The sequence below is a fragment of the Chenopodium album genome, chromosome 4 (assembly GCF_948465745.1).
Source record: "Chenopodium album chromosome 4, dcCheAlbu1.1, whole genome shotgun sequence".
In the NCBI taxonomy this organism is placed as follows: Eukaryota; Viridiplantae; Streptophyta; class Magnoliopsida; order Caryophyllales; family Amaranthaceae; genus Chenopodium; species Chenopodium album.
In genome coordinates this window covers 6,877,374-6,897,991 of record NC_137837.1, presented here as the reverse complement: position 1 = coordinate 6,897,991, position 20,618 = coordinate 6,877,374, and the positions used below count along the sequence as shown (strand labels likewise).

At 33.3% G+C, this 20,618-nt stretch overlaps 3 protein-coding genes across 4 annotated transcripts; 2 read left to right on the top strand and 1 right to left on the bottom strand.

Moving 5' to 3' along the window:
- The first annotated feature begins 367 nt into the window (after positions 1-367).
- Positions 368-3,662, top strand: LOC145626508 (U-box domain-containing protein 9-like). The gene is made up of 2 exons (XM_081678945.1): positions 368-962; positions 2,106-3,662. The coding sequence occupies exons 1-2, from the start codon at positions 594-596 to the stop codon at positions 3,192-3,194; spliced, it is 1,458 nt and encodes a 485-aa protein (XP_081535071.1). The 5' UTR covers positions 368-593; the 3' UTR covers positions 3,195-3,662.
- Positions 3,663-6,857: 3,195 nt separating this feature from the next.
- On the bottom strand, positions 6,858-10,958 carry LOC145626507 (uncharacterized). Its single transcript, XM_081678944.1, has 4 exons — positions 10,801-10,958; positions 10,476-10,703; positions 7,442-7,708; positions 6,858-7,311 (listed from the first exon to the last, which is right to left on the bottom strand). The coding sequence occupies exons 1-4, from the start codon at positions 10,804-10,806 to the stop codon at positions 7,258-7,260; spliced, it is 555 nt and encodes a 184-aa protein (XP_081535070.1). The 5' UTR covers positions 10,807-10,958; the 3' UTR covers positions 6,858-7,257.
- Positions 10,959-15,081: 4,123 nt separating this feature from the next.
- Positions 15,082-19,440, top strand: LOC145626506 (uncharacterized). 2 transcript variants are annotated; one of them, XM_081678942.1, is made up of 9 exons: positions 15,082-15,134; positions 16,261-16,611; positions 16,733-16,907; positions 17,452-17,632; positions 17,722-17,805; positions 18,011-18,118; positions 18,561-18,663; positions 18,740-18,827; positions 19,096-19,440. In XM_081678942.1, the coding sequence occupies exons 2-8, from the start codon at positions 16,293-16,295 to the stop codon at positions 18,805-18,807; spliced, it is 1,038 nt and encodes a 345-aa protein (XP_081535068.1). In that variant the 5' UTR covers positions 15,082-15,134; positions 16,261-16,292; the 3' UTR covers positions 18,808-18,827; positions 19,096-19,440. The 2 variants fall into 2 exon arrangements, with proteins under 2 accessions (XP_081535068.1, XP_081535067.1); XM_081678941.1 differs by having other exon boundaries at positions 18,561-18,827.
- The last annotated feature ends 1,178 nt before the right edge of the window (positions 19,441-20,618 follow it).

Here is a 20,618-nt window from a genome sequence, read left to right as displayed (position 1 = left end):
CCTAATTTTCTTCTCTCATAAATAATTCATTTCTGCTTTGTTCAATTCAGTCTCAATTAGTTCATTTCAGTTTAATTCAATTTATTTTAATTGTTTTCAACAAATGAAAGCAGGCCCAAAGTGATAATTTGAGCTATGGCCAAACTCCAAAACCAAAGTGGGTTAATATGCCGCCAACAAGTCATAATTCAAAGTCCACTATTGATGATTAACACCATAGAAAAATAATGCACCCATTTTATTTCCAAGTGTCATTGCTGATTAAAAAATCCACGTGCATTGATTGTAATTTGATCATAAAATTAAATTATTTTTGTTTCTTAAAAAATTAAAATCACTCTTTAAATAAAAATCCAAAATTTCTCTCTCATTAAATAACCTCCTTTGGGCCCTCATCTCCATTTTTCTCTTTCCTTTCTCCCCCAAAACACCAAAAATCACACAACCAACGCTTGTTTTTTTCACCCAAATTACCAGGAACAACAAATTCAACAATTTTGTTTTATTTAGTTTTTGATTAAGTAGAGAGAGAAAGTAAGTTTGATGAAACGTGAATCCTCAGAAATTCTGTGAAAAAATTTACAGAGAAAAAAATGGCGAAGAGTGAAGTGATGGGTGTTTCAGATGGAGAAGTTTTGATTGAGAAGGGAAATAATAATAACAACAATGGTAATAGAATCAAATCCAAAGAACTTAAGAAGGATTTGCTGACACTAGTTATGGAAATTAATCAAGAAGAAGAAGAAGATGATGATGAAGTGGAGAAAGAAAATGGAGTAATTCTGGGTACAATTGATAAAGCAATTCAGGCATTAACTGCATTGAAAGAGTTGAAGTTGAAGAAATCGAAGAAGAAGCGTGCACTTTCTTCTCAGTTTGATCAGTTGAATGTTCCTGATGAATTTCGTTGCCCCATTTCTAGAGAAATTATGAAGGACCCTGTTGTTTTATCTACTGGACAGGTTCGATTTCTTTCTGGGTTTTTTTGTTTAATTTTTCTGGGTTCTTGTTTAATTTTTCTGGGTTTTTGTTTGATTTTTCTGGGGTTTAATTGAATTTTTCTGGGTTTTTTTTTTTAATATTTAATGAATTGTTGTTGAGATGTTTTTCTAATTTTCTGGGGTTTTTTTGAATGTGGGATTTTCTGTGGGTTTTTCCTCATTTTTTGTTGGACTGTCGGTTTGGCATTTTCTTGCATAGTACTCGTACATAAAAACTTTTCTTGTTTGGTGAACTGAAATTTTTTATCAGTCGGTGGATTTTCCTAAATTTCTGGGTTTGAAAACTTTATTATAGTATAGTTTAATGTATGTATTGGAAGTTATGTTGTTGTTATGAAATTTTGTTAACTGATGAAATTTTTGGATGGAAATCTTTAGTTTGGTATGGTTTGATCAGAGCATGCCAGCAATTTAAGCTGTACCAGTGTTTGTTTCCACAATTCCAATTACTAGAAACAAAAAAATTTGGTTAGAAATTATAAAAAAATAACATTACAATCAAAACTAACAGTGGTTGAGAAATTCTTCCTTATCCGTAATCTTGGGGTTAATCTTTCCATGTGCTTGACTGATACTAGAATGTGGAGGGAAAGTTCTTAATTAATGTGATTGTTCTGTGTTTAAGTTTATTAAATGATTTTAATAGTGTGGTGGAAATGTGTGATGATGTTATTGATTCATTATCTAATTATATATGCAATTTGCCGAAATTGGAGAATGTGGTGGCTTGTTTTGGAGGATAACATGTGAATCTTGTATTGTAAGAGTGGTTTCTATATTCGATTGCGCTTTCGTGTTGACGTCGTTGTGAAGCTTTTGCTTAAGTAATGAGATTATTCATTGGATGAGAGTTAAGTGCTGTATCAAGTATTTACAGGAAATTAATGAGAATCATGGATTTTTGCTTAGGGATGATTTTGTGGTGGATTTATTTTAGTGGGTGTCTAAGGAAAATGAATTTGCCATTTAATGAATGTTTACGGTTTAGTCACTTAGTGTCTATAATTGGTTTGCTTTATTGCGCTTTTTGCAACCCTGATGAATTTTAATGTAATTTGATCTAATTTGAGCCTTGATTTATGAGATATCGTCCTCCATTTGCAGACTTATGATCGCCCATTCATTCAGAAATGGTTAAAAGAAGGTAATAGAACATGTCCTCAGACCCAGCAGGTGCTTTCTCATATTGAGCTCACCCCTAATCATTTAGTCCGAGAGCTGATATTACAATGGTGCAAGGATCATGGAATCGAACTCCCTCCTCCCCTTCAGGATGTCAATGATGGATTTGTAACTGATGCTGATCGAAATCATTTGAATATGCTTCTGGACAAGATGTCTTCTACTCTTTCTGAACAAAAAAAAGCTGCTAAAGAGATCCGTATGTTGACCAAGCGAATGCCATCTTTTCGCTCCTTCTTTGGGGAGTCTGCTTATGCGTTGCCACAGTTGCTGGGCCCTCTTACAACCGCAGAAAGCCTTGAGGATCATCCTGATCTTCAAGAGGATCTTATAACTACTATATTGAATCTTTCTATACATGACAACAATAAGAAGCTTATTGCAGAGTTCCCAGCTGTCATTCCTTTACTGATTGAATCTTTGCAATGTGGGACCATTGAAACAAGAGCCAATGCTGCTGCTGCGCTTTTCACATTGTCTGCACTCGATGAAAACAAGCTTCTTATTGCTGAATTGGGAGCTTTGAAGCCTTTGATCGAACTTCTGGAACAAGGACATGAAACAGCCATGAAAGATGTGACTTCTGCTCTCTTTAACCTGTGTAAAATACGGGAGAACAGGGGTATAGCTGTCCGTGATGGGGCAGTTAAAGTGATACTAAAGAAACTCAAGGAGCGGGTGCATGTCTCTGAGTTATTGGCTATCCTTGCTTTTCTGTCAACCCATCATTCAGCAATTGATGAGTTGGAAAATCTTGGTTCAGTGGATTGCCTGCTAAGTATAATAAGCGAAAGTTCGTGTGAGCCAGATAGGGAAAACTGCATTGTGATTCTGCATGATATCTGTGGATACAGTCGTTTTGCTCTGAAGGAGGTTCGGGATGAAGAAAAAGAAAAAGGAATCATTTCTAATCTTGCGGAGAATGGAACTTCAAGAGCCAGAAGGAAGGCTAGTGGTTTGCTGAATAAGCTGAGGTTGAACAGACGCATTAACTACACCCATACTGCTTGAAGCATATTCCATAAGAGAGTTTTGTACATATTGCTGCATCGTTCAGTCTTTGTATACATGTAAAGTCGGATACTACCTCGGGGGTGAATTGGCGGTAAGTTCTGTTCCCTACCCTGCCCCCGACTCTTTTAGCAATGTACAGTACTACTACTATAGCTACTACTGCAAAGTTTTGGTTTCCATTTGTTTCGAATAAGAATGGTTTGTCTGTGATCAGAAGGGAGAAATTAGTGCCTTTTCAGTCATCAATTGAATTAGTTTTTAGTCTTTCTAAGTTCTCTGTGTCAATAAGCCTATTGTGGATAGGACCACCCAGTGTAGTTGCGATTATCACAATTAGCATTTTGGTAAATATATTTCTGTGGGCCACTAAGTGGGGTGATTTGCTTGCTAATTAGCTATAAATGAACAGATTGGAACTCTGCTTGTTGCTTTCAAAGCCAATCTTTTGCTAGTGTCGGTCGTCCTGCACATAATACATTGATTGATTTGCACCCCCCTTCTTCAAAGTAGCGCCTTTTTTCCTCCTTATGGTGATGTCTTTCTGCTTCTTGTGATAATGACATATTATAGTGGCTGAGAAAGTTGTTGCAAGTGGAGTTGAATGTCTAGAAATCACGGGAAAAGGAATGGAACCAAGAAGCAATTAGAATATTGTTAATATAACTAGTTATTCTAATTTTATAGACCCATAGGTTAGTGTGCTTTTCTGCATGATGCATTGGTAGTTTGAGGGTGATTTTCATGCTGCTTTTTTTTTCTTAATACAATTTTTATACTAGATTCTGATTTTGGAATGAGGTTGTTGCAAGCAATGATGTCTTGTTTTTGCTTGTTTCTTGTTTGAAGAAAGATTAATAGAGTCCTCATTTTGATTTTGTTTGACCCCTTTGGGAAACTCCCTTACCCTTCCTCTTATTTTTTGGATCCGATATGTCTTGAAAACTAGGTTACTACTTGGACTGAATTCAGTTTGGATCACAAGAGATTGACTGATACGGGTTGTTTTTTTTTTTTTTTTTTGTTTGTGTGAGTCGGGTGGTAGGAGATCAGATACAAGTGTCGGGTTCATTTTGTCAGGTCTGAACAATCTATAGTCGTCGATTGAGATAGGCCCACCTCAAGAAGCGCCTCCTCTAGCGTAGATAATATTCTTTTTGTTTGTGTGTGTTATTCAAGTTGCATCTTGGCGTGCATTGCTTATGTCAAATATCTTACCAATGCACCCACTGAACACAGATATTTAAGATTGGGAGTTTTTTAAATTTGTCGGCAATTGGTAATTGGTCCTTAATTATTAGTTTTTACTATGGATTTCAGAGTATGGGAAAGTTGGTGATCCTTTGTAAAATTCTTTGCTTTTAATTTTGGGCCTTCAACTTTTTTGATTTACTTTACCACCCTTTTGATTTCATCCAATTAAAGTGGGTTATATTTTTGGTTGATAAGAGATTCCAAATACATACAATATGAAGTTTCTAGGTCAGAAACATTGCACCATAGGACGATTAGACTACATGCTGATGGGGTGCTCTGCTTTCCACCATTGACATGGTCAAACTTCAATGAACAACAAACAACCTAATTTGGCCAAATAAGTTCAAACGTTTGTATTCGACTATCTTCATAACCCGATTATAGGTTTCCATAAGACCACTTGATACTCACGGAACATCGAATAACTTGAATTTATAGATCTTATATACAACGGGTGTATATCTCGGACCTGACAAATTGGATGGCAAGCTAGAGACTTTAAAAATGCCAAATGTTAGATGGGGAATGGGTGGTTGAGTTTAGTTAACAGTTGAAAGACGACTTCCAACTGAAGGGAGTACTGAAAAAAGAGTGTCGTGAGAGAATCTTAAATTCTAAATATAATAATAACTCTACTCATTCATGTTATGACAACGTAGATGTTAATGTTATGTTATCACAGCTTTTAAAAGTGGTCCCCACTTTTTATTCTCTGAGAGTATTTGGTGTCTTTTACGTATGAATCAACTCAACCTTTACTACAGTACTCACTATTACGTCACTTTAAGGTCTTCTATTGGGGCCCATTGTTTCATCTGTTGTTGCAGTCTTATAAATTTAGCATCTTTTTTGCATTAAAAATGTCTTCAAGGTGGTTAAGTTATTAATCATCTAATACTGAGCTAATCCATTATTTAGTTGAAGTAATAAGATATTAGATTGACAATTTTATCTCTTACTATGGAGTAACAACTCCTCCAAAGGTCGGGGGAATGAACTTGGTCGCAGATGTTAAGAATGTTGAGTTAGTTGCTACATCGTTGTTACACATCTTGTTAATTAGTTTTGGTAAGCAAACGGATATAGTAGTATCCTATTTAAAATTATCGTGAAATTACTTCGAATAAAATTTAAAACATTCCTTTATACATTTACCTAATTGTACAATATACCCTATATGGTTCATGCAAGTCATGGTAAAAGTTTTAATTTTTGGCAGTCATCACCGTTCACCGATCAGAAAAAGAGTTCATGATAGAATTCATGCTATAGTAGATAAACCCATTAATGATTTATAACCTTACAAAAAAGTCTTTATTGTTGGACCGATTAAACTTTAACATGTGAATATGTGATACTTGTATTTTGTATTAAGACTGGACCATGCCAGATTGCCAGCCTCTGGTTGTATCTGTCGGCCCAATTATGCGCTACTTTTCTACTTTGTCCTACTACACTCCTACTACCTCATATACTCCAACTTTGTTTCATTGTTTTATTTGCTCATTTTAATTTTACTTTAAGCTAAAAAGTCTTGAGTAGAAATTACGGAGTACTTTATTTATTTTACAAGTACTCGTATATGATTTCACCTTCTAGCTCTATTTTTATTTTGATTATCATCTAATTAGTTTTAAGTTTCATTAGTTTAAAGTATTAATTTAATTTTATGTGGTTGTTTAGGTGGATTTAAGAAGTTTCGCGTTTTGATTTGCAAATGTTAAATATCGAACTCAATTCCTTAGTTATTTAGAAAATGACGTTAATCATAACTAATAGGTCTAATACCCTCTCCGTTCCAGAATATTTGGAATGTGGGGTTTTTTTTGCACCATCCATGCGTTAGCTAAATAGCTAGGACCATAATATTGTACTAACATAAAAAAAAAAAAATATATATATATATATATATATATATATATATATATATATATATTATACAAAGTATAAAATTTGTTGTTAGATACAAAGTATGTATTAAGAAAAAGTTTCATAATATAATGTATAAATAATTTTCATTAATCTTTAATTACATAAAATAAAGTCAAACTGGTGAATTGACATGTGTACAAAGTTGATTATGTTGGGACGGAGAGAGTACATGCAACTTATTTAGAATTTAGAGTACAGTAGATTAACATTTCAATATTTCATCTATCTAGTGAGAGATGTATCCTAAATAGCCATTAAATTTCACCTTCAAAAATCTTTTCACCAAACAAGCAATTTAACTTTATTTTCCATGAAGTATATGGTATAGCTTTCTGTTGACTTTGCACCAAGTGTAATATTTTTAAATCTTTCACAAGTTCAGCTTTACCAAACACTTTGCTAATTCATTCAAAATACAAAAAATGTGTAAAGTAATTGTAAGAAATTTTTATGTTGCATCTTAGATTCCATGAAAAGACCAATGGTACAAGCATGAAAATTCTTCTCTAAGTACAACAAATTTTCAAAATGGTGAACCTTAATAATTATATATGGTATGTAGTCAATGGCTAACACTAAAATTTTCAGCATTTTGGCCTACCTTTGAATTTTTGGTACCCAAACTTCTCTTTCAAAGTGGTAGACTACCAAAATATGACAATATTAGGATGTAAATATTGACAATCAAGCTTATCTCTTGACTAAGCTCTAAATGTTCATACTATATAGCTTCACTACCATTCAAAAGGCTACCAGTATATAGATTGTATATATTACATCGACAGGCCGAAAAACGGATTTCTAATCTTTGCATACAAGGCAAGTTTCTACAAAATACTCGTTTCGATTATCTTCGGGTTTTATGCAACTTGCATTAGACTGCACAAGGGGGAACCAAACATCTTGAAATAAATCCCAGTCTTCTCTTCTGTAAAACATTAGTCATATGTTGAATTAATAGTCACGCTAATAGTGTACATTAAAATGCGACTTTAATAATGTAATGCAACTATTCAAGTACTTGAAAGTAAAAGAGTAAGAAATAATAGAGTACGTACTCGCTTAAGAAGCTCAGGAGGGATCTTATAGAGATCTTCATCAACAGCTTTGGGAGCTCTACGAGGCGGGGCGGCTGATCCGGCGTCGTATTGGTACTGCTGTTGCTTCTTCTTAACGGCTGTTACAGCTTGACGAGGTTGGCGTTTGACTCCTGCTTCTGATGAAGGGATCTCCGTTACAGTAACGTCAAACACCTTTCCTGCTTGCTTCCTATTTCCTTCCTTCACATGTGCATTATTTCCTGCTCTCTTTTCTCTCCCCTTCCCCTGCACAAATGCACGTAACACAATAAGGGTCTATTCTAATTTACTGAATTGAATTGAACTGAACTGAATTGAATTGTTTACAAGAGAAGGAAATTAGGAATTGAAATAATCAAAACTGAAATTAAGCTGAAGTAAACAGTCCTAAGTCTTCACCAAGACATCGATTCTCGGGGTATTATGGGATTTTACTAACTAAAAAGATCGACATATTTGAGATTTTGATACCATTATTAAATTGCGTTTATAAAGTACGAATCAGTAGTTTTTTGAAATGTGACAACTATTTCTGTATAGATAAAGTATACTCCGTATCCAACCATCACATAAATTAAATTCTCCCATCCATTCTAACCAAAACAAAGGAAACACACAAAAAGTACATAGGATTCATCAATTATTCCAATTCATATTAGGAGTACCATTCAAAATCAATCAAAAAATAAACCTAGTAAAAGTAAAATACCCAAAGTTGATAAAAGTAAGATTAGGTATGGGTCAAAGTCATGGAGGCCCACAATCCATATAGGAGGAAATGGGTGGGATCCGAAGAAAGAGGCAAGGGAATTAAATGCGGGTTGCTTGTTAAGATGGTATGATGTTTGATGTTTGCGGTTGTTGTAAACGTGAATATTGTCAATTATCATGTGAATGTGGAGCCGATCCATATATTTCGACCTATGTACAATTTTATATCACATATTTTGTACTCTCTTAATATTAAAATTAGTACAGTATAATTTAATCTGTAGTATTGTAGTACTATTATTAAAAATCATTACTAACATGTTGGAGGACCCCAAATTCTGCCACCAATTTATCAATTCAGTAAATGGGATGTTGGACGTTTTACTAGTGTAAGAGAGTACACTTTGATTTTCAACTTCCTCTGTTTAAAAATAATGCTTGCTATTACAGATCTCTGCTCGTAAATCACAAACTCACTAAGTAACGAAATTACGTTATTGTAGTTCTTTCTTATATATACGCCCTCAGCTCGTCCTTACTAAATGTCTCAATCTATAAGTGAAGTTATAATGGAAGAACTAACACGTTGATTATAAGTATGGCCTTTATGGCTTATTTAAAGTTGTCGGTTTTCAAAATCAACATATATAAACTCATATAATGACTTATTCTAAGTTCATTATGATCTTAACCACTTTTTTTAAAAAAGTGATACCAAATGAGCTATAAACTAAAGGGTTGTAGACTTATAGTGTTATATATGTGGACTTTGACTCTGATATTTATGTTTAGCTAGAATAAATGAGATAAAATTAATTAGTGTATCAACTTGATTGTTTGGACAAGAAAGTAAAGGGGTTAGTTTATCTTCTCTAAACACTTTATTCTAAAAAAAAATCCTAAAAGAATACTAGTCAAACCTATAAACAGGTAATATGAGTGCACATTATTGTACAAGTAGTAGTGTAATTAATTACTTTGACATGAAATGAAATGATAAGATTAATACTGATCCTCGTTTGAGTTTCAATCTGGTTTACGCAACATATTTCAATCAACCCTCACCACCATGCATTTTCACATGATTCTCATTAATGCTGTCTTATCTTCCCTTTAATTCCGCATTTCTCCCTTGCTTATATTATTACTCCTTCACACTTTTTTTTTTACCAAGTTACCACCTCTTTTCAGCTTTTACGAGTTTAACTTAAATTATATTATTGACGTGACAATTAATATTAATATATATGTATAGATTATTTTAAGTGATACTTGTGGTAAATATTGATGAATGTTCCACAATCTACACTTCATAAGTTAAAATGGAATGACCGAATGAAGTATACTAAAAAAAAAAAAATTACACCCCTTATTCGTAAGGTAGTTCTTAAGAACAAAGTACATACTTTGTATATTTCTTTGATTATTTGATAGGGATATGATATCCATATTACTACGGAGTACATAATATATGACCCCGTGACTATGAATTTTAGAGAACCTTACTTTAAATTATAGGATTTGAAAGTGAATGAGTATATAATGAAGTTTATAAATTCATAGTATGTTCTCCCTCCGTCTCTTAAATATGTGCTCATTTCTCTTTATTATGCGAGTAAAGATTAGAAATAGACACAAGTATCCTAAATCCAAATAAATATTTACTCCTTCCGTTACATAAAAATAGCTCTTTGTTGCGAGTAATTCATAACGGAAGAAATATATGATTTACATTTTTTTTTCCTTCTATTCTATGGAGTATAACATAAAAATAAAAAAATAAAAAAAAATGCTAGAGATCTAGACTAGAAAAAAAATAAAATATAAAAAAGGGAGAAAAACAAAGGCTGACAAAATCTTATGGCAAATGTCAGCAATCTTAACACAACCATTCCCCTAAAATAATGCATCGTAAAATAGACCGCCTTCCATTAAATTCAACTATGGCTACCTATTATACTTTCATTTGATATTAAACAACACCAATTTCTAATATTTGGCAGCCTAAAATTCTGTAAATGTTATACTTCCTATGAAAAAAACAAAAAATTCCAAACATTTTAAAAACAGGAGTCAACAAAAGTAGACTGCACTGCATTTGATTTTCCACCTCATAAGTCATACTCCGTAATATTGAAAGAATGAATGAATACCAACAAAATCTTAAACTTCTGCTAACTTTCTTTTCCTACTGTTTTAGATCTCCTACTTTCTTTTTATTTTATTTTGTTTGCATTAATAACATTAAAATAAAAAAATATATAAAAAAAATTGAAAAATTGCTTAAGATGAGAGCAGAAACCTGTTTAGGACGAGGTTTGATGAAATCAACGGTGTATAAATCATCATTAGGATGCTGATTTTGATTATGATTATGATTATGATGATTATCACAGCATTCTCCTGAGGATGAGCTGTACCGGATTAGACCAGCTTGACGTGCACATTCAAAATACTGAGTAATGGGTAAATCGTTTACATACTCCCAGTTTCCAAACGCCGGAATTTGACTCCCTCGTATCTTCGATTCCTATACAAACATTACCATAAACAATCTCAACTACAATTCAACCTTAAAAAAAATAAAAATGTTAATAAGAATTCATAAGAGAAACATTTTCACTTACATCCATTTTTGTAGAGAGAGAAATTAAGAGTAGAGAATTCCAGATATATTTTGAGGAGAGAGAATTTTTAAGTTATAGTCCTACAGTTGGAGGGACACTGCCTTTTATATGGAGGGAATAGTAATATGGTTGGTTTTTTATTTTTTATTTTTTTGGGGGGATTAGGAACTTGGGATATTGTGATTAGGTTTATAAAGAAGTGGGAGTTTATTGGTGGGATTTTGGTAATAAAGTCAACTTTGAGGTTGAAAATATTGTTTTCTATTTTCTTTATTTTTTTGTTTTCTGGTTTGTTTTTGATTGTTTTCTGACTTTGTTTAGCGAATGAGTTGCTTAGAATATGGGGATCTATCGTGAACGAGGGGCCACCCTTGTTTGCCAGAGTTTACATTTGTAGACTCTCATTAATCAACAACTGCTAATCCTAAGTAGATGATTTACTATTAGTGTTGTATCTTGACCTTTAATAACGTTATTTGACTCGATTATTTAAATTATTCTAGCTTAGCCGATCTGTTAGAATTACTAACTCACGCTCACCAATTGCATACGGAGTTGATCAAATACTGAATACGTCATTTAAACTATTTAACTCTTTTTACGTCATGACAAATAATACTGATCACGTTACAACACAAATCTTAACGGGGTCGTTGACGAAACAATTGCAAGAATGAAGTGAATTACTGTGAGTGAAATGATTAGCAAAAATGCTGGCAATAACATGATTGACGCAACAATCAATTGAGAGTTAAAACATGGGTCCTTGTCCTTGACGTTAAATATTAACGGGCCCAAATATGAAAATTATCATTAATTACCAAAACAGAAAAGTCTTAAACCATGTTTGTTTGTGTAAAAAATAAAAAGAAAAAGGAAAATACGAAAAGGGTAAAAAGTTGGGAATGCAAAGCCCTAAAAAAAGGTAATAGCACGATTTACGCGATAGATTAGACAAGGACAAGCTGAACAGCATGGCCTCTTTGTTTCTCAAAAGTCCAAATCCAAACAGTACTTACAGCAGATAACAGGGAGTAGGGTAAATTCTAAAATTGTGAAACTTTTTAGTAAAAGCCAATCTACTTTTTAGTTTTCTTTTTCAAGAACTAACACTAGATTTCATTTTTAATAAAATATAAACCAAAAAGAAAAAATAAATCAAGTTAGTATTATGAAATGAAGCCATCTTTTTCTTTTTTGTGTTAAGGCAATTTATTAGAGTTTAGCGATGAAATGGAATTAAAGTATAAAGCTATTCTAGGCTTTGTAGCTAGGAAACGGAAGTAAAGTTAATAAGTTATGTACTTGTTGAAAAAGTGTAAACATTTTGTTTTAGTGAAAGTTATTTATCTTTGGATTAAAATAGGGTATGGCTAAATTATTCATCTATTACCTTTGTTTCATATTAGTGTAATTTTGTGGTATTATTTGTAAGATATAAAATATTCTAAATTACAACTAATATGAAACAGAGGTAGTATCATGAAGTACAATATTCATTAAATTATTTTTTTAAGGCTTGTAAAATAGATGAGTTATCAACCCTAAAGACGGTGTGAATTTAAAGTTTGGTTTCAAATGTCAATATTGTGAATTGTGATCTATTGCTAAGATTGTTTGTCATTGCATGCGTGTTACTCTTTTTGAAGTTGGGCATGACTCTAAGTTATGAAAGTCCACATATGTATCACAATATGTCTACAACATATTATGAAATTTCCTAGCTAGGAGTAATTCTCACCCTGAACAATGATCTTTTCAAAATAAACTTGCACAAATAATGTTGTCTCTTTTATTGATTACCCTAGGAAACAATGATGGTGAAAACAATTCCTTGTTCTTCTCCCTCCATCTTCTATTTCCTTTTTGTCATGAGAAATAATAATAATGGTATAAAAACAAAGCAAGACATTTTTAGCACGATTTGTCTACATGTAGCTTTAAACAACATTATTTCCCGTTATAATTCTAATCATTCAAATTTAGTATGTACTTGGAATAATCTCTAAAATGTATTCTAATATGAGTGTATGCGTGTCCATTATTGTTACGAATAATAATTGTCAAGGTGAGATAAATTTTTACAACAATACAGTTTATGTATAAGTGTAAGATGAACGCTTTAAACATAAATTATACAGCTCCCTTGTAAAAGAGTGATTAAAACATAGTTCTTTTGAGTTATTTTGCTTTGCTCTACTTTACAATGTTAAAAAGACATGCTTTGCTCTGTTAGCCCATGGTCTGCTCTACTATGTCCAAAAGCTCAAAATAATAAGGTCTAACTTTGGTAAGATTTTAACCTCTCCTAAAAATGACTTCATAGCCCTTGGGTTTTCTTATTCACAATCAATCATTCCCATATACTCAATTATTCCCTAGGATCTTATTGAGGAATCCCTAATTAAGAAGAATAAACATGCCAATATTATTTGTGAGAACTTAATTATCTTTATTACATTAATAATAATATCATTATTAGAAAAAATAAAAAGAAAGACAAGCCATAGATTCAGTAAGAAAAAGCTGACCAAAAGACCAAAAAAGACTCCACCTCGTAGAATGAAATGCTCCCCTTAAAAAAGCAATAATTGACCTTTTTCTAATTTTATTTTATTCTTTGTTTTGGGGTTTGATGTCTTTCAGATTTCAGAAACGTACTACACTTAACTTTGACTGTGAACATACCGTCATTCTCCACCGTCAGATCACCGTCAACCGGGCACGTGCTTCTCTTATTCGACGGAGAATGATTGACTGCTTTTCTTACGGACATTTTACTAACGTTTTAGTCAAACAAGCTGTTTCAAAAGTCAACTTCGTCTACTCCATTCAAATTAGTCGATAAAGTGAATTATCAGCTAATTTGTAAGTAAAACACTACGGAAAACAATATGCAATTTTAAATACTTGTTCCAACACTACTTGTTGTACCACGTACTACTCCCTCCATTTCTAAATTACATTCCTCTTTCTAGCATTTATTCCTCACATAATAAAGAAAAAGAGGAATGTAATTTAGGGACGGAGGGAGTATATATTTGTTCAATTTTGACATGTATTAAGAAATGTTTTGGTATTAATGCTAGAGTTAAAATTAGAATAAAACAAATTAAAATGAAAAATTAATCACTGGCATTTAACTCTTTCCCTTTTTATTTATTTGTTTTAACCATGAACATGAATCAATGAAATCTAAAGACCTGTTCCAATTTACTGGAAATTAAGAACTGAATTGAAGTGAACTGATTGGAGTTGAATTGAGCTGAAATTAAGCAAAATATAATAGGCCCTAACTCCCTTATTTTCGTTATAGGAGGGTACACATAACTCTTATGAATAGTGTATGAGCATTTATATTCCTTAAGAAGAAAATTTATTTTTAAATATGTGCCCCATTTGATTTAAAAAGTTTTAAACTTATCTCTTGAATTCCCTAAACTGATTTAAAAAGTTATGTTATTTATTATTTAAAGCCTTCTTTTACTGAAAAAAGGGCTACTTTTTACTCTCTCCATTTAGATATTATTAGACATTTATATTTTTAGATCAAACTCAATTTCTTTTTACCATTCAGTCACTACATCAAAGCAGCACAACTAAAGTTTTAAACATTGCATAATTACACAAACATCGATCCAATACGTTTATCATCTATATGCAAATAGTTTTTAAAAATATTACGCAAACAAGCATAGGGCATAAAAATGCCATTAAAAATTTAATTTTCAATTTTAATTATCGTTCTCAAAAGACTTGCCATTCCAACTAAATCTTGATAACTTTGACGATTTAGGCCCTGTTCTCATCAAATTATTTTCCCTTCAGCTCAGTTCACTTCAATCAATGAAAACAAACCCATAGTTCTGTTACTAAGGGCATGTTCTCATTGGCTGAACTCAACTGAACTGAACTGAAATGAATATTTTATAAGAGAAGGAAATTAGGAGTTGAACTGAACTGAACTGAATTTTAACGTATGAGAATAGACCCTAAGTTAAAAAAAAAAATCACTTTTTTCAAACATGCTCAAGTTATTGGCAAGTGTGCTTTGTATGTAGTTGGACACTTTGAGCACACCTTGTAAGAAAGCCCACTTGCCCAACATTATGAACCAAGTGCCCAAGTCGTTTGTAGTGATGAGCCACATTCTCATCCTGTTTTATGTTGATTGAAGTCCAAACTGTTATTTGAAATGGGCCAAATTATTTGCCTGCCCGACCCGTATTCAGGTCTAGTAAAAACGGACAGAGAAATTGCATTGTTTGTTAACTTTGTTCTGTCTCTGGTAAAATTCACAAGCATCCAAGAAGATGGTTTGCTAACTTAATTTGGTAATTTTCTCTCTTCTAATGCATGCATAAACTTAGTACTTATTTATTAGTATTATTATTACAAGTAATTGTTGCATCAATAATCAGGGTTTTGGGTTTTATCTCAGGGGTTTAAAACCCTAACATTGCAGTAAGAGAAAATGCCATTAAATTTTGCATTTTTTATGGTTTTATTTGCATTACTATTATTGTTTTGCATCTTTAGACATGAAAGAGTATATGTTAAACTATATGATTTTTCTGTGTAGTTTGATTATTTGGGGAACTGGGGTGATTTCATTTTAACTAATTTCTTATGTTTGAGTAGAACATGATATTTGATTAAGAACAACAATTTTTAGATTTTCTGGGAAGTTCATGTAATATGCTACTTTGTTGCTAATTTAGTAATTTGTGTCAATGATTGGAAACTTGGCTAACATTTATTAATTAATCTGAATTATGGATCTAGTTTAAGTATAATTTGCTAAGTTTAGTGTTCAGTCTTGGGAATGTTTGCCCATGTATTCTCTTGTGGTCTTTGTGGAGAAGTTTGGATTCAAACCCGAAATCGTGATGGCTCACTTTATGAATTTATCTAATATATTTTGCGTTTCGGTTTTCCGGTATTAATGTATAATCAAGATAAATTGTGTGAAAATGAGTTGGATATACTTGTTAAAGATCATGAATGAACTTTGTGCATGATGATGTGATTTAATTTGGACAGGATGATTCTTTTCTGTGTATTTTCGAATATGGTTACCAATTCTGGACATAGTTTGATGCCTGAACCATGGTAACTGTCGTGGGCAGAAAAACCATGCATAGAAACTTAGAAGACTCTATGTGATAATCCTGGATGCTCAATGCTGCTTTGTTTCACTTGTTGATAAAAATATTTAATTCTAAAGCATTCCTTGTGTGTGACAAGACTGACGGCATTGTTAAAGATTTGAATTGGTGTTCAACATTTAAAGATGTTCCAGAATATATGCAATTCGTAATTACCGGAAACTAGGTAGGTTGTGTTGCTTAATTAGGGACCTTTAGTCTTAGTCTGCATTCAAAATAATCCGAAGTTGATAAAAGATTAGCAGCCAGATAATAGGATTGGTCAGATGCTAATATCAGCTTCACTTCTCAGGCATTTGGTGATTAAATTTGACAACTCTGTTGATGGCTTACATAGCTCCGCATAAACGGTTGTCAAAGAACCAAGAGGGCCCCCCTCCCAAGCCCGTGCTTCCCAACTTCAATAAGAGTCTTGATATAAACTCATCAAGATCAAGTTCTGATAAGAGGAGGGAAAAGTTTACCACATATGCAAAGAACATCGTTTATGCTAGTCACTCTATATCAAGATGGCTGGCAATTCCATCAATGGATGACATGCAGCTTTCGTCTTCATTAAGCTTGGCACCAGTTAACTTTCAATCTACAGAGTTTAAACCTGGAGAGAAATTATTCAGTTTAGTTAACAGTCACTCACAGCAAGGTTTCTTTCTTACACTCTACAATAATCTTTCCTGTTTCCCCCTCCTAGACTTCCATAACATTTAGATACTTTTGGCTTAAGTATGCTTTGCATTATGTAAATTTTCATTTAATCATGTTAGAGAGCCATGACACTAAGAGCTGTTGCTTGGAGCATATGTGGGAATCGGTTGCTGAAACTGTACATGCAGATCTGCTTTCAGCTTTTCAGAATTTAAGAACTGAATTGGTGGATCAACATCTGGAAGAATCCAAGACAGCTGTTGTTGCTCGATTTGGCAAAGTGCTTTTTCGTCGGTAATAGTCATTCTGTTTTTTGCTCTCACTAATTGCGTGCTTGTTGCCTTGATGTTCGCTATTCTTCTTAGTTCTTACATACGTTTCTTTGGGATGTGAATTGTTTAAATGGCCGAAGTTGCCTAAATGATTAATGTTCTTTTGGAATTTCTATTTTGTACTTGTGTATCTGAATATTTATCAAAATGTGGGTAAACAATTTTTGTGACTTATTTTATGGTGGCAAGTGCAAGTGAGTTTGCTTGTTTTTCATAAACTTATTGCAATCATTTTAGAGCACATTTTATAATTTCTGTTTAGTTTCTTGGTTAACCTTTGAGGGAATAGGTTCATGTGTGGCTTTACGGTCTAGCCTATAAACCCCTATTCGTAGGAAATGACTAGCATATATGCTGTCATCTCTGCCATGTGCACATGTCATATCTGTTCTATTTATTCAGACAGATGCACCTTGATGTCCTCTGTGAGGGATTTGGGCAGCAAAACCTTCCTGGTGGTGCTGAATTTGAAGCTTTATGGGTTTGTTATGTATCTTGTGGTGCAGGAATCCTTCATGCAACCTAGATCTGATCAAAGAAAGCTCGGTTTCTGAATCCCGTATAAAGCAGCTGAAAAGAATTTTCTATACTAATGTTCCTGTAGAATACATGAAACACATTAAAGAGACAGTTCTGCCAGAGCTCGGTGTTCATTTTAATGAAGAAAAAGACGTATATCGTGTAAAGGTATCTGCTGAATTTTCAATTTGTTCTTGTTTCCACTAGTATGACATGGCACTTGTTTTGGTTAAAATCTTATTTAATTTGTTTTTCAGCTTGCTGATGCCAAACGATCGGAATCAATCGTATCTTGCAAATGCAGAGTTAATAAAGATGAAAATAAACTTGAACTTTACAAGGTAAGTGCTTTGATTTTAGCTGTTCAAAGCACGAGTTAGGTAGAATGGCTTCTCATAATCTAAACCAGTTTCTTAACAGCAGTTTCATTCTGTACTGGGGTTGTAGGTCATATCTATCATGTTAATATGGATTTTTACCCCACCCTCCATGATTAGTCTCTTCTGTTTGCATCCTAGCTTTGACTTTCGTGTTTCTGGTTTGTAGATTGAGTTAAACCCAGTACGACATCTGATTGTTGACATGTCTTGCCTTGCAAGTAATGTGGACCTAAGGTTGGCACTCTGCAAAAAGAAGATCCTAACAGCTCTCCAGGTAAGTTGGTATCTACTTTGTAATTTTCCATGGTGTGGCCTTGGTGCTTATAGCCTTATACGATTTGTGCTTTTTGGCTACTGTTTTCCTTAAATCTAGTTTTTGTCATTTGTTGATGTTCTTGTCATATCTTTGGAGCTACCTTTTTGTTTTCCCTACAATGCACGAGTTTAAGTTTCGCTCTATCATTGTACGGTCCTCCTGAGCAGTGAGCACAGCTGCACAAGCATACCAGTATAGAGGTGAAACAATTATGTTAAATATTTTATATGTATACATTGTATATTCATTAGAAATATGGATCTTATTCTCCTAAGGGCATGTTGGTTAGTGTTTTTAACTTTAATTTCCATGACTGCAGGCATTCTGCTTATTATCTGTTATTCGAATTATGTATTTGGGCTGTTACAAACTTTATTGCTTTGTATCATGCATTGTCTAGGATGAAGAGGTGCAAGAAATAAAAAATCTTGTTAGCTCAGCAATATTTGACCCAAATGTGAAAGGTGGTCTTAGGTGGTCTCTTGGGAAAAGCAAGTCTGGAGGTCAGTACAGCGTTGTTAATGTGTGGCACACCAAGACTGAAACTTATCGTAACTCATCTATGAGGTTTAAACTTAGAGAGGCTGATCGCTATGATTTCCTTACTTCAACGGGTGAAGTTACAAGGGAAATTGTTATGCGGCTGACGCAGATGGAGAACCTGCTGGTAAGACATGTTTCTGTTAAAACAAATTTTCAGATTTGAAACTTTATCCATGTTAAAGCGTACAAACAAGTTTTCGGATTTGAAACTTTATCATTATTCAAAGCTATGTTGGATGCAAATTCTTTTCTATTAGCTGATGATGTGTATGAATGATAGTTACTGCCTCATTATTGTGTTAGTCTGGTCCTTTGGTTACATTGTCTTTGTTGCATTTATGATAAACTAGGCTGTCCTTTAATCACAGGCATTTACGTTCAATGATTTTCAGGAGCAGGGAAGTGAAGCTAAAAGTGTCTTGGCCGTGCTTGAAGATGTGCTGAAAATGATTCAGAATCACTTCTTAGCTTGGGAAGGCAATCTGGTCTCCTGCAGTGAATCGTAATGGACTATATTATATCTTGTTTCACTAAATTGATTCCCAACCACTTCCTAGCATGGGAGGGCAGTCTAGTCTCCTACTCTCCTGCAGTGACTCGTAATATCCCAAGTAATATCTTGACTTCTCGTGTACTGTTCTGCTTGTCTGGTTGTATTATTCTATCAGTTCCTCAATACTTGCAATACTCGTGTATATACGTGGTTTATGAACATTTGTTGGGAGTACATGGAAATGAATAAAATCAATATGCAAGTATTTAGAAACCATCGAAAGAGATGAAGTGTTGTGAGTTATTTAAGAATGCAATCTCTTTGTACTTCGGAATTTCGCATTACACATTATACACATCGCATGTGAAGCGACAAGATCCTTCATCTTCATCTCCGTTCTACATCTAAGGCAGCTAGAAGAAAAGTGTATCTTGACGCTTAAAGTTGGGAGTATGCATGTTATCCTTACTTAAAGGTGCTTAAACTATTACATTCTCGTATCTTGTTACTCAAGAATCAAGATGAAGTAAACCATTTACTCTTATCATAAATGTCAACTTAAATTTTTTTGTGCCATAAAGTCAATTTGTTGATCCAATTCTAAGCTAGTCCTAGTAATTTAATTATATATTTCATCAATTTTTCGTTTGTAACCTTCTGATCCTTTCTACAAATGGACCAAATCTAAGGTGAAGAATACATTTGACAATTATGATCTTAGACGACTTATGAAATACACACTGACTATACTAAAAGTATGTATTAGAAATATTTAAGGTTATCCAATAACCACCGTATAAAAACCGTGAGGGTAACCAACCTTGAAGTTGGGGGTTCAATCCCCACTAGAGATACTTTGAGGGTGGGGATCCCTTACCCTTTTCCCTCACTCTTAAAGTATCTGACTTGCAATACCGGACCAAAAAACCGTGAGGGTTGAGGTACGGTCAGGGTCTTTCTCCTTAGCTTTAAAAAAAAAAAAAGCCACCATATAAAAATGGTGAGATAGTTAAATACACTCGGGTGCACGGTACATTGATGAGCATTTTGATGATTTCTTTTCATTTAATCGTCAAACGAAGAGCAGAAACTAACTTTGGATTACTTAGGTGCATGATATATCTGAGTGTATATAAAATTTTTCAATAAAAATGGGGTTACCGATGAGTAATGAGGTTATTATTTATTAAGGCTTACTAAAAGGATATGATTATATGAATCGTAAGTGAGCAATGAGGCTATTAAGAGTTACTAAAAAGGTATGAACAATACATAAACGAGGTTACTTATAACCATTATAAGCAATGAGATTGTTGTTAATATAAATTTAAAAAAAAAACCCCAAAATTAAGTTTTTAAGGGATTACCCAATGGTTGGCTGATTATTTCACACCATCAATTGAGTGTATGATGCATCATACA

Bases quoted from the DNA above. Each gene is read 5' to 3' on its own strand.
- LOC145626508 (XM_081678945.1), top strand. From the start codon at position 594: ATGGCGAAGAGTGAAGTGATGGGTGTTTCAGATGGAGAAGTTTTGATT. The intron at 963-2,105 runs GTTCGATTTCTT...CTCCATTTGCAG, and splicing joins TTGTTTTATCTACTGGACAG to ACTTATGATCGCCCATTCAT.
- LOC145626507 (XM_081678944.1), bottom strand. The intron at 7,709-10,475 runs GTTTCTGCTCTC...GCATTTGTGCAG, and splicing joins TCAAACCTCGTCCTAAACAG to GGGAAGGGGAGAGAAAAGAG. The intron at 7,312-7,441 runs GTACGTACTCTA...AATGTTTTACAG, and splicing joins CTCCTGAGCTTCTTAAGCGA to AAGAGAAGACTGGGATTTAT.
- LOC145626506 (XM_081678941.1), top strand. From the start codon at position 16,293: ATGGCTTACATAGCTCCGCATAAACGGTTGTCAAAGAACCAAGAGGGC. The intron at 17,806-18,010 runs GTAAGTGCTTTG...TCTGGTTTGTAG, and splicing joins ATAAACTTGAACTTTACAAG to ATTGAGTTAAACCCAGTACG. The intron at 18,119-18,560 runs GTAAGTTGGTAT...TGCATTGTCTAG, and splicing joins AGATCCTAACAGCTCTCCAG to GATGAAGAGGTGCAAGAAAT.